The sequence below is a fragment of the Neodiprion pinetum genome, chromosome 7 (genome assembly GCF_021155775.2).
Source record: "Neodiprion pinetum isolate iyNeoPine1 chromosome 7, iyNeoPine1.2, whole genome shotgun sequence".
Taxonomy (NCBI): Eukaryota; Metazoa; Arthropoda; class Insecta; order Hymenoptera; family Diprionidae; genus Neodiprion; species Neodiprion pinetum.
This window is the reverse complement of record NC_060238.1, coordinates 18,934,491-18,946,524: the sequence shown is the minus strand read 5'-3', so window position 1 is coordinate 18,946,524 and position 12,034 is coordinate 18,934,491. Positions and strand designations below refer to the sequence as shown.

General features: G+C 35.7%; 3 protein-coding genes across 7 annotated transcripts; 2 read left to right on the top strand and 1 right to left on the bottom strand.

Moving 5' to 3' along the window:
• Positions 1-518: 518 nt before the first annotated feature.
• LOC124223117 (hemolymph lipopolysaccharide-binding protein-like) lies at positions 519-2,943 on the bottom strand. Of its 2 annotated transcripts, none has more exons than XM_046634839.2 (3): positions 2,787-2,943; positions 2,411-2,671; positions 519-2,334 (listed from the first exon to the last, which is right to left on the bottom strand). In XM_046634839.2, exons 1-3 carry the CDS (start codon positions 2,842-2,844, stop codon positions 2,132-2,134), a joined length of 522 nt encoding a protein of 173 aa, XP_046490795.1. In that variant the 5' UTR covers positions 2,845-2,943; the 3' UTR covers positions 519-2,131. The 2 variants fall into 2 exon arrangements, with proteins under 2 accessions (XP_046490795.1, XP_046490794.1); XM_046634838.2 differs by having other exon boundaries at positions 2,757-2,916.
• Positions 2,944-4,054: 1,111 nt separating this feature from the next.
• Positions 4,055-5,736, top strand: RpL18A (ribosomal protein L18A). Its single transcript, XM_046635511.1, has 3 exons — positions 4,055-4,200; positions 4,626-4,805; positions 5,322-5,736. Exons 1-3 carry the CDS (start codon positions 4,183-4,185, stop codon positions 5,655-5,657), a joined length of 534 nt encoding a protein of 177 aa, XP_046491467.1. The 5' UTR covers positions 4,055-4,182; the 3' UTR covers positions 5,658-5,736.
• A 1,591-nt stretch (positions 5,737-7,327) lies between these two features.
• Positions 7,328-10,807, top strand: LOC124223500 (F-box only protein 6-like). 4 transcript variants are annotated; one of them, XR_006884317.2, is made up of 4 exons: positions 7,328-8,462; positions 9,181-9,324; positions 9,928-10,197; positions 10,676-10,807. XR_006884317.2 is itself a non-coding variant. In XM_046635505.2 (4 exons), exons 2-4 carry the CDS (start codon positions 7,908-7,910, stop codon positions 10,111-10,113), a joined length of 885 nt encoding a protein of 294 aa, XP_046491461.1. In that variant the 5' UTR covers positions 7,328-7,612; positions 7,872-7,907; the 3' UTR covers positions 10,114-10,807. The 4 variants fall into 4 exon arrangements, 3 of the variants coding, with proteins under 3 accessions (XP_046491461.1, XP_046491462.1, XP_046491463.1); XM_046635505.2 differs by having other exon boundaries at positions 7,328-7,612; positions 7,872-8,462; positions 9,928-10,807; XM_046635506.2 differs by having other exon boundaries at positions 7,328-7,612; positions 7,856-8,462; positions 9,928-10,807.
• The last annotated feature ends 1,227 nt before the right edge of the window (positions 10,808-12,034 follow it).

The window sequence follows — 12,034 nt, the reverse complement described above, 5'->3', positions numbered from 1 at the left end:
TCGCAATTTTTTTCAGAATTTTTCGAATCAGTGTACATATCTAAACTACAATCTAATAACTGTAAAAAAAAACCTCACTTTCTAAAATCTGAATAAAAGGAAAAATCTTATAAAATATAACAAAATTCTTGACACCTATCAGAAGGTGGGGATTTCATAATTTCGAAATATAAATAAGAAAAATGAAAAAGTAGAAGAAAATTATTACTATTGGATTGTATTTTTGACATAAGAATGAACATACAAGCTCATGTAAGCTCATTCCATCGTGCATGTTATTACAGTGTTTTTTCAATGGGTCCTAAAATCAGTGATATTAAAATGATATTTCAGGTAATCACTCAAATTCCACTTAATTCTTCGTTGTTCTAAATTTTTCCACTGCATTTTACGAAAATTATACTCGCATAACACGGCTCTACAAAAAAATTTTTGTTCTTCGTCCTAAAGTTTATTTTATGATTTTCTGGTTAATTATGAACAAAAACGAAAAGAAAATACCTTTTTTTGGTATAAAATTTTCTTTTGTAATAGTTATAGTAAAAATACTCATTGCAGGGCTGTAGGATGTCATTAAAAGTTCATATGCTGCATGCTCATTTAGATAAATTTAAAAACAACATGGGAGCGTATTCAGAAGAGCAAGGAGAACGTTTTCATCAGGACATTTTGAGCTTCGAACAACGTTATCAAGGCCAATACAATGAAAATATGATGGGAGACTATATTTGGGGTTTATTGAGAGAAAGTACTTACGAACATAAAAAAAAAAGTAAAAGCGTGCACTTTTAAATTATTTTCTACTTTTTTGTAACTTATTTTGATAGTACAACTTAATAAAAATACTAAAAATGTTTATTTAAATGGTTTCATATTTAATTGATAATTAAAACCACAGATTTTGAAAAATATCGTTCAATCGATCTCCTAAATACAAAAGCAAACTTTTTCATGCTATATATTTTTTTTTTTTCATCTAATTACGAACTAAAGAATCGAAATTTAATACTTTAAAGTCTAGGTAAAATTTTGTGTTTACCCGTGATCCACTGTGGTAATATGTATAGTTATTTATATTTATATATATTATATTATTACAGTATAGTATTATAATATAATATTAAGTCCTATCAAATAACTTTTCTTAAAATTGTATAAATTTTTCAGGTGCAAGCCTTTAGGATATAATTAACAGAGTATCGCCAAAATTATTTGTCTCTCTAATTTTTACGAGTCGAAACTTTTTCAAATCTGTTTTTTTTTTTTATTTTTTTCTAAATTCTTAAATTCAACGCCTTCTGATTAAAATGAGTTGCTCTTACTTTTATAGAACACAATTATTTAAGAAATTAGTTAAATTTTGGATATTTTGTCAGACTAATTTCTTTTCCTTTAAAATTTACAAATAAAATTTCATGATAAAATTGCCTGATTTTCATATTTGCTAAATTAAGAATTCATTATCGAAAATTTTCATTTTTGTGATATCTCGGTAGGACTAGAATTTGAGAGTTTTATTTGTTTAAGATTTGTTTACTACACTGCTTTTACACGATTTATCTTTTGCTGATACTTTTATGAGAGAGATCTGGGGTTTATTTTTATACAAATGTGAAGCAAGTAGAAAACAGCAAGGACGTCATTATTTTTTGAAATTAGGTAAACAATGCCAACTTATGAACTATATGTATTCTCTAGAGTGAGAAAACAAAAACTAGCGGTATCAGTGATACCAACAGGGTTTTGGTATGTTTTTATTGCAATCACAGTGAAAATACAGCGTAAAAAAATTCCTAACTACACCTCGAAATCTAAGTGTAACTTCAGTTCAATTTCAGCGAGACGAAATCTGCCAGGGTTTAAACCATTAAAGCACAGAGTGGGTCATTCTGACTCATACTCTTTTCTTCTGTAACAGTAATTCTTCAAAAATTCCTTTTTATTCAGATTTTTAAGTCATATTTATAATTCTAAACTACGCTATCATATTTTAAGATAGTGAAAGTATGCCCCTGAATCTTTTCAGGTAGATCGCACTCGTATATTTGAAATGGTGCATAAAAAATTAGACAAAATCATTTTGACCCAGAGTGTTGTCCATGATCGAAGAAATAGGTACGTTCTCGATGAGTTAATTGTTGCGGACTAACGCGACCATTTGCTTCTGGGCGATTTCTGTCTCATTATCGTGATTAGTGAACATTGGAATCTCACACAAGACCGGTAATACAGAGTTGCAATTCCAAGGGCCTACTCCCTTTCCATCACTAAATATTGCCCCACATTGCCCAGATCCTAGGTCTGGTCTCCACGGTATAAAATTCAGCGGTTGACCTAGAAAAATATACGGTCGAATATGCTGGACAATATAAGTAGCATCAGAAATTAGTTAGTTTTATCTAAACCTTACCAGTTTTAACACTGACCCATTCGACATTATCGAACAATCTATGAATACCCACGTGTGAACCAAGTCCTTTCATGCTCGCTACGTAGTCGTTCTTTTTGAAGGAGTCGATGACGGCCAAGTTCCCACCATCAGCGACACACAGTTTTCTTCCCGTGTTCCACGTGACTTGATTTTTGTGGAGCTTGTAGGCTACTCCGACATCTGGAAACGCGGTATAACCCGCTGGTAGAACAGTGGGTTGATTCGGCGCTGACGTGTAATCTTGAATGAAACAAAAAGTTTTTACCAATCAATCACTTACGCAGAGGATAGTATTACTCTTTTTAATTTTTCACACTCCTCCTACCAAAACTATTATTCCCGTAGCTCAAATTACCATTACTATACAGCTGGCAAGCGAGCTGAAGAGGCAGAGCGACTAGCAGACCGGACATTTTGTTAACGTATTACTTACACCAGATTAATTTACTCTGGCAGCTTGCCTCGTAATTTTGAACTGCAATCGTGGAATAATATTATATCTGTTTACTTTAAAATAATCTCTGGCCTTATCACCAGTGATAAATTTATTTTGCTCGACCTGACCTGCGTGGGGAATTACCACTGATTAGTTTCAATACTTGATACTATATATATGGGGAAAAAAATATTCTGACCTTCAATCCAACAAGATCATTTACTGTTATTTGATTCGCAAAACTAATTCCCTTCACGTGTGAAAATGGTTCAACAATTCTAACAAGCAGAAAATGTTTAATGTTTCAGCAATTTTATAAAATCATCCCCGATAGAAATAAAAGAGCATATTCTCGACGAATACGCAACAAAAATGCATCACCCGCAGCTAGCATGTTGCCTCAAATTTGTGGCCACAATAATATAGCAACACCGTGGACACGGAGGGTAGCAAATATCCAGTAAAGCGTTAGTCGTGTAAACTTTTTTGTATAATTATAGTCATATATTTTTTATACATAAGTACTTTCGATTGACATGTGTAAGATTTGTATTGTGATGCATTTCCACAACGGTCATTGTATGAAACATGTATTATATTGTATAATATCAATGTTGAAAATATCTATACACATAGAGAGATACGTATGCATTCCTACGTAATATGCCGGCCATAGCTGCTCTCCGCTTACGTCAATCCTCTGACACAATACAACACTAACTGATTTCATTGGCTTATTCCGTTAGAACTGACCAATCAAATGGCTCAGTGTTGAATTGGTTGCGTTCGAACATTGACGTCAAAGAAAAGCGGTCAATATGAGAGGAGATGGGAGAACTTACAGAAATAGAATAAATCCGTCAACTTTTTTTCCCTTCTTCATTTATGGAAAAAATTTGAAATGCCACAGAAATGGCAGATATGGTTCTTCCTCTACGTTTGTGACAATCCGCGTTCGCATACGACGTCTATTGTGAACTGTTGTAAACTAGGCTTTATATAGACGCAATCACGAAGTTGCCAATTGATGGTTTCCGTTCTATTCTTGATCATTATTAGCTCGGACAAACAAATGTGTGGCATTGTCTATGCAAGGGAGAGCATTTGAAGAGTTAATGAAAAGGTCAAAAACTCTTGCAATTATGGATTCCTACAGTGATTTTTGCATTTCTCTGCGGCGATTTTTCTCGATGAAAAAATTTTCAAGTGATTTTAAAAATCGCGAATCCCGGTGGTTCATGGCGGCCATTTTCAATGTCCATCGACCACGGCGGCCTCTTTTTCCGGTTCCACTTCACGTAGGACGCACGGAACAATGAAGGCTAAGGGAGAAGTGAGTAAATTTTCACAATTTTTGTTAGAATCATGCAAAAATAGACCTGCAACTAAGCCTGTAGAACATTACTTCACCAATATGTCGAATTGCGACTGTATCTATCCAACACGAGTCGAATTACCAACGAATATACAGATTTTTGACCGCGACGGCATGGCAACCGACACATGTGGGTTATCGTAGTCTTTTCTTACAACCAACTTTATGACACCGATTGATTCGAAGTGTTACTCGGCTTATTTTGTCCCAATTTAGCTGATTACTTCATCACATTTTTAGCTACTCTCAAGACTTTCTTCAGTCTGCGATTCTATTTTAGGTTATATTACATCGGTAAATTGAGAGTAACGCACTCATTGTCACAGCCTCATCATTCCGCTCCATTATGTTATCAATTGATATAAGCTCGTTTCTATTCACAGTTGAAGGAATTTGAGGTGATCGGGCGTAAGCTCCCCACAGAGAAGGAAAAGGTAACCCCATTGTACAAAATGAGGATATTTGCTCCTGACGCTATCGTGGCCAAGTCTCGATTTTGGTATTTCCTCCGTCAGTTAAGGAAATTCAAGAAAACGACTGGAGAAATTGTTAACCTCAAACAGGTAAAGTAAAAATTTTGTTTTGGAATAAAGATGCAGTCGTTACAGTTCTGATAAAACAGATTGTCATTGATTTTGTATTCTTTGGAATTGGAAATCTGCTAGGTTATATCGCACCCTTGTGTTCGCTTGATTACGTCAGATTACAAAGTTTATCAAGTAAGATATTTGTACATGCAGAGTACTATTTTTAGTTATGTATTTACTTCAGCTGTCACCAATATTTACAGTAAATATAAAGTTTTCAGTTGCTAAATCTGTGGATATTCGCAAGTTGAAACAGCTGTATTTAGGTTCAATTCCAAAACTGCCTTTATAAGTTAACATTTTTCATGTAAAAAACGTAAAAAGTTTCAGGAAATTATAAATTCTAAACTGAGTTACTTTCTAAATAACGTTTTCTTGACTGTGTGATTAATATTAAAAATTAGGTGTACTCCTTACTATATATCCTGATAAGATATGATTGTGCATTTTCACAGTGCATTTTAGATATTGATTTAATTTATCAATTTTTAGATCGCAGAGAAAACTCCGATAAAAATAAAGAACTTTGGTATTTGGTTGAGGTACGACTCCCGTTCCGGAACTCACAACATGTACAGGGAATACCGTGACTTGTCAGTAAGCGGAGCTGTTACACAGTGCTACCGTGACATGGGGGCTCGTCATCGTGCCAGAGCTCATTCCATTCAGATAATCAAAGTCGAGGTTGTAAAGGCTGGAAACTGCCGCAGACCTCAAGTCAAGCAGTTCCATGATTCCAAAATCAGGTTCCCGCTGCCCAAGCGTATTCAACACCGCAATCGTATGCCGCTATTCAGCGTACGCAAACCACGCACCTATTTCCTTTAAGCAATTTGTATTTCTTTGGTGTATTCATTTGGGAAATATAATCACTTATAAGGGAAATAAACATTTTTAAACTATCCTATTCATAGCCTCGTTTTCTATGCAAATTTACTTATAATTATATTAGTTCATCTGAAATTATTCTTTCCGTCTCGATTAATATATAGATTACAGAGCTGAATGTATGTTGACCATTTTTTGAGTACTTTTTATCTGTGAGAGGTTTTTGGAACCCAAGTAACTGGATTAGACTGCAAGACATTTTTTTAAATCACTGCAATTCATCATTTGGAACTTGGGCAACGTAATTACCGAATGATCATTAGCGTTTCCAATCCAGTTCTCACTTCACTTTAATTAGAAACAATTTTCAACGGCTCAATATGATCGGGGATGATAAATAGCTGTTTAAAACATAAATATCAAATTATTCAAGCTAGAATGAGATTTTGAAAGAAATGTAGAAAAGTCGTCAGAGAAAGAACTCTGCATTACCTTGTTTGGGGACAGAGAACAGAAAACTAAGGTAGGTAGTGATAGGTGGTAGTCGACTGCACGACTGATTACATGAAACATGTGAAGTGAAACTCATTAATTTTCGTAGATATTGTACTGGATGCATATTTCGTAATCAGTTCAAAACGCTACGAATTATAATCTTAAAATAATACGCTTTTTATCTAACAGCTCTGGTATCTTCGGCCTGATTCTGACATTCGCGAAAATATTTTCAATTTAAAATTGCCTTCTGATCGATCTAGATGGCGCTTAGCGCCGTTTTTACGAGTGAAAAATAAGTCTTGAACGTCTTGAATCACTGATATTGCACAGATCAGTGGTCTGAATTAAGGGCCTGTTCTACATGAATACACCGATTGTCATTGGTTGCAGGGTTGCCCAAGATCGATCAATCGATGAACTCCAGTGATGAACTCTTAGGCCGTGTTCGTAAATTGACTGCCAGTACTAAAAATTCCCCAAGACAGAGACAGAGCTGTTCATGAACTCGGCAGCACAAAAGAGACCAAAGATTGCGGACAGTACTGTCCAGTGTTCCCAACCGTCACATAATTATAGTAGATGTCACATAAATATGAACTTCGTACTATGTAACATAGAACTTTCATTATGTGACGGAAATCTACTATAATTTGGAAATTTGTATAAAAAGAAGTTTTTTTTTGTAATACAAAAACTGGCGGGACAAAATTCTTTAATACTTTTCGAAAAAAAAAGATTTTTAATACTTTTCTAAAGAAACGTATTCAAATCTTTTCGTGCTAGGCAAAAAATTGTCAGCGCCATTCACCATAACGTGGTTTTTAATTTTAACCACATTATTGCGGAGGGCGCTGATATGCACGGTTCGGGCTCAGGCGCGTTGGTGTTGATTTGAGCGCCCCGTTTCCCGCTTCCCGCCAGTTCCTGCCGTCATTCCTAGTGTGTACAAAAATAATTCAAATAAGTCCCTTCTGGTCATTCGTACAATTAAATGTAAGTACGCACGCGTATTGTAATGGATAAGGATAATATACTTATAAAAATAATATTCCGTGATTTTATTGCATTATTAACATTTTCAAAAAAGTACTATAAGTTTTTGTTCGGTACTATAATGCTACGGCCCTGGTCACATAGCCCCCCACGGACGGGTTGGGAACACTGGTACTGTCAGTCAATTTTCGAACACGGTCTTAATGTGATTGCTCAAAAAATTTATGAGCAACCAGTCAGGTTTATATTGGATATTCTTTTCTTTCAATAACGAAAAACGAGAAGATTTAAAAATCAAGCATAGTCATGATACTTTAACCAACTTGAAGACAATAACACAGGAATTAAAGGCATAAATATAATCGGCTGAGGTAGAATTCCGCGTCAAACAATTGATTACTCATACGACTGTATTAGGTCATCGAAATTGACGTTGCGACATGTGCACATGTGAATCATAAACGGTAAACATTCTTCTATTCTGTCAGGGACTTACATCATTCACGATCAATACTCCGACGGTACCGTCGACGATTCTTTTATAACTAACGAGATAGATTGTAGGTTAATTTATTTATATTCAATGTCCTACCACTCATAAATCTTGGTTTTTTACTCGGTGCTGTGTTTTCTCGTGTCTTGAAACTCAAGCTCCAAATAAATTTCCTTGCCAATAAACATATTCTCTTATATTATATACACTATAGTTTCGTGCTTTCTCAGTATAAATAAACACCTTTGGCAAGTACATACACAAAAATGGGTCAGCTTCAAAGCATGATGTATGAAACACGAGTCAAGTTTGATGAGAACAGCGACAATGGTTTGGTATTAACGGACAGATACTTACCTGAAGAGTTATTGAGTGAGATACTGTTTCACGTCGATCATAAGACACTGTTGAATTGTCAACTGGTTTGCAAGCGGTGGCAATTGGTTTTGCAAAATTATGTATGGAGGAAGAAAGCGGAAGCTGTAATCGGACAACATCTCGACATCAATGAAGAAACATCTTGGTTGCTTTACTACAATATCTGCTCTAAAAAATTCTTGGAGAAAAACTTAATCAAGAATCATTCGGGAAAAAATGGGCCAAGAAAGCATTGGAAGGTAATAACTGAAAATGGGGATAATTGGGGAGTAGAATGTCCTCCCATCGGTGCCCCTCCGCTGCCCATTTCTGAGCCAATTTTTGAGGGGAAGCAACATTGCTTTGTTACATCCTACTATAATTGTAGCAAGCAACAAACCATAGATTTGATTGCCGAGGGAGTGCCACCACAACTACTAGAAATATTTCAACCGCCAATTATGGTGAGTTCTGAGATTCCTTTTATCTACAGTCCGCTCTCATAATAGTGCCGGCGATGGGGAAGTAGGGCAGTATTTTTCTTGAAACTCAGGTACCCCCACCAGTGACACGTGTTCACGCCGTCGGAATTCTCGTCGCGCTCTCGTTATAGTGCCGCCGCACCGGGTAAACTGTGACTACTCGTGTATATTTATATTCATTTTCCTTATCATATAAAAATGGATTACTTCGATTTTCTAAATGCAATGTCTTTTTCTAAATTTTGTTATTTTAAGAAAACTTTTCACACGTATTCCCATTTATTCCATAAAATGTGTTAAAAATACACATCGATATAGTAAAATCATCAAATGTATATAATCTCTATTTCTTTGAATAAAATCAATTATTATTTTAATGATTATAATCGAAATTTATGACATTTTTTTATAATGATCTTATTACTATATTATGCATTTTGTGAGGAAATGAGATTATTAAAAAAATAATGACTATAATTTGAATATAAAGCAGAGAATTATACGCTATTTCATTAAGCCAGCGTTTGGCACTATTGAGAGAGACGAATATGAAACCCGAAGTGAACCCGTGGTGGGAGTTACGTTCGAGCAAGAATAATAGGAAGCGGCACTATTAGGAGTGGCACTATTACGGGAACGGACTGTATTTTCAAAATTCTCGTTTCTCCTAATGTTTCTTGATATCGTTTGTTGAAATTAGGTCAGCGAGTGGTACTGCTCCAGAGAAGATTGCCCAGCTGCATATGAATTTTCGGCTACATTGATCGATGATTCTGGGAACATTATGGATACTACTGAATTCCGCGATACCCTTGAAAATGAGAGGCAAAACACATGGTTTTACGTAAGGATTTGCATATCATGTTCCACAGATTTTTTTTGTAAAGGGTCTAAATTGGAGCAAGTTTGACGTAAATTTTTTTTGTTAGAATACATAGGTTGTGACTTTACTATGCACTTGAAATTTCGATTAATCAAGCTTGATCGAAAACTCCAATAACAAGGTCTTGATGACTAAATGAAACTTCATAGGCTATCCGAAAATATAAAATGGTAAAATCAAGGATGCTTATTACAATGAGTAATATTTTTTTATTATCAGAACTCAGGATGTGTAACAACATGAGGTTGCAATCAAGCATGATGAGTTGAAACTTCTAATTCGTGAATAATTTTGGAGGATTATCACCTGAACGTCAAAGTAGCATCTAGATATTTACATTCATAATACAAAAAATGCTCGTCATATTAAATTTTGTGGTGACTGTGTAAATCTAATGCAAAGTCGAGGAATTATTTAGATGATCGATTTACCTTCCGTATATATCCTAACTCCACGATAGACAATCTACTGAATCTTTAAAAATTGTCTTAACTACTCAGGAAGTCTCTTGTCATTTACTTATTGAAAAATGTACTAATTTGTTGATACGTTCGTATTCCTTAGATCGAACACGAATTCACCAATTATGGGCCTGGATTGAGGAAGGTGATCTTTCAGCATGCAGGTATAGACAGGAGGTTTTGGTCAGGACATTATGGCAGTAAAATGGCTGGTGCATGCGTTAAAGTAAACCTTCCGAAACACAAGTCTATGAAAATTAGAGAAACAGGAGACAGCCAAAATGGCTAGCGCTTGTGTTGAAGTCAACGTTCCGAAACACAAGTCTATAAAGATTAGAGAAAGAGGAGATCCTTTGTCATACTTAAAATAACGGTAGCTAGCCAGTGTTACAAGAAACAGGCTTTGCATGTATTTTTCTACAAACACATAACTATTACTTCAAACCCAAGTAAAAATTAAAGTAAACTTTTGATCATCTGGAAAGATATTGTCCAGATGCTGTTTATCACCGGTGTGCCATTTTTGGCCAGTCATATAAAGTGTTTCAATTGCTTTTGGCACTAGAAATATATTCAATTATTGATCCAATCGGACCAATGTCTTTGCAGTATATATTCAATTGTTTGAAAATTAAATTATATACCACTCAAAGCTTACCAAACACTGGCCATAAACAGTAGCTCTGCGCTCGTAAAATTATCTTTCAAGTGATTCTCCTTTAATATGAATTTAATTTAAGGTAATCTTAGATTATCAAATTATTGAACCAGCATTCTGTGTTTACATAATCGTTTACGTTTTAAGCCATCGGAATTTTTATTACTTTCAATCAGTAACTCAAATTTCACAGCGTGACTAAAGACTGCAAAACAAAATTGATTGTCACTGGATTGACTAAAAAACTATGGATTTATATGGCTAGAGGGGCAATTGCTCGATCGTGTTCACAACTTTAATGTGTAAATATACAAATAATAATTATGCCTAGATCTGTACAGTATTTACGAAAATGATATTTAATTACGTCTGCTAATGAGAATGGTGAATGGCACGAATTGGAATACAATCGTTTCCTGCGTCCAACTCTCCAATTTCTTACCTCAAGTTTTTAAATTGTAAGTGAGAAAATAAAAAACTTATAGATCTGTTCACATAAAAGAATTGTTTCCCACGTGAATCAGTGAAACACAAATTATTCTGAATACCAAAATTTGTGAAATTTCATCAAGCACGAGATCTTTTCAGTTTTCGCAATATTGTTTTCATAATAAGTTTATTCTACTACAAATTAAGGAATAGTTGGTCATGCGTGAACAAGGTTTCCTTGTTCCTCGTTTCACGTTTCATAGACCTTCCTCGACAGAATAAGGAGCCTTATTGGCCTTCTTTCAAGGCAGGTCTCAAGCTTCCTTGAGGAAACCTTCGGCACTGCGATTGGCTGTTTCGTTTCATGTAGTCAACGCTTGCGCTTGCGCTTGGCGTCTATGCACTTATGATCCGTATGACGCAGATCACAGACAGTCTACAGCACGGTCTTACATACAGGTCTTGCGACTCTGAGTTTCGACGTGGGCCTCTTAACGTGTCAAGCCGCTAGCGTCGCTGCGATCGAGGGATGCCCGGTGCGACAAGGATGACGATAGTCGCGCTCGCGCGTCACATGGGCGTGGAATCCTAAGACCGTGGCTTATTCAAACATTGTAGGTTATGTTGATGCATCCCTCGATCGCAGCTCCATCTGAATTTTTCTTCAACAGAGGAGCCACTCTCTACCATTGGAATTCTATTGAGTCGCAAGACCTGTATGTAAGACCGTGGTCTACAGGTTAACGTCTTTGAGGTTATACACTCTCATCACCGACGCAACTTGGCAATGAGAGCTAAGCAGTTCAAGTTAGATTTAAATATAGCCGAGTGGCGCTTCGATCAGCAGTTTCACCACCATAAGCAATCACATATCCCTAAATATGTCTTCCTTCTGGAAGGGAGAGCCAAGTTGTGACTATGAAACGAGGACGCCTCTGAGATTCAAGGAAGCCTTCATCAAGGCGTCCTTTATCCTTGAGATAAGGAAGGACTATGAATACGGGTGTAAGACCGTGATCCAGAGTCTCCACTTTATCACTAGATAGCATTATAATGAGCGCTTTCCTCATACATCAATTTCCAGATAGAAGACGACATTTATAGATTTCATTGGCCATTCCGT

Excerpts from the sequence above, each read along its gene's own strand:
- LOC124223117 (XM_046634838.2), bottom strand. The coding sequence starts at position 2,844 with ATGTCCGGTCTGCTAGTCGCTCTGCCTCTTCAGCTCGCTTGCCAGCTG. Across the intron at positions 2,672-2,756 it reads CTACGGGAATAATAGTTTTG|ATTACACGTCAGCGCCGAAT; the intron begins GTAGGAGGAGTG and ends GTTTCATTCAAG. Across the intron at positions 2,335-2,410 it reads ATGGGTCAGTGTTAAAACTG|GTCAACCGCTGAATTTTATA; the intron begins GTAAGGTTTAGA and ends ATATTTTTCTAG.
- RpL18A (XM_046635511.1), top strand. Across the intron at positions 4,806-5,321 it reads AAATTGTTAACCTCAAACAG|ATCGCAGAGAAAACTCCGAT; the intron begins GTAAAGTAAAAA and ends ATCAATTTTTAG.
- LOC124223500 (XM_046635505.2), top strand. The coding sequence starts at position 7,908 with ATGGGTCAGCTTCAAAGCATGATGTATGAAACACGAGTCAAGTTTGAT. Across the intron at positions 8,463-9,180 it reads TATTTCAACCGCCAATTATG|GTCAGCGAGTGGTACTGCTC; the intron begins GTGAGTTCTGAG and ends TGTTGAAATTAG. Across the intron at positions 9,325-9,927 it reads GGCAAAACACATGGTTTTAC|ATCGAACACGAATTCACCAA; the intron begins GTAAGGATTTGC and ends CGTATTCCTTAG.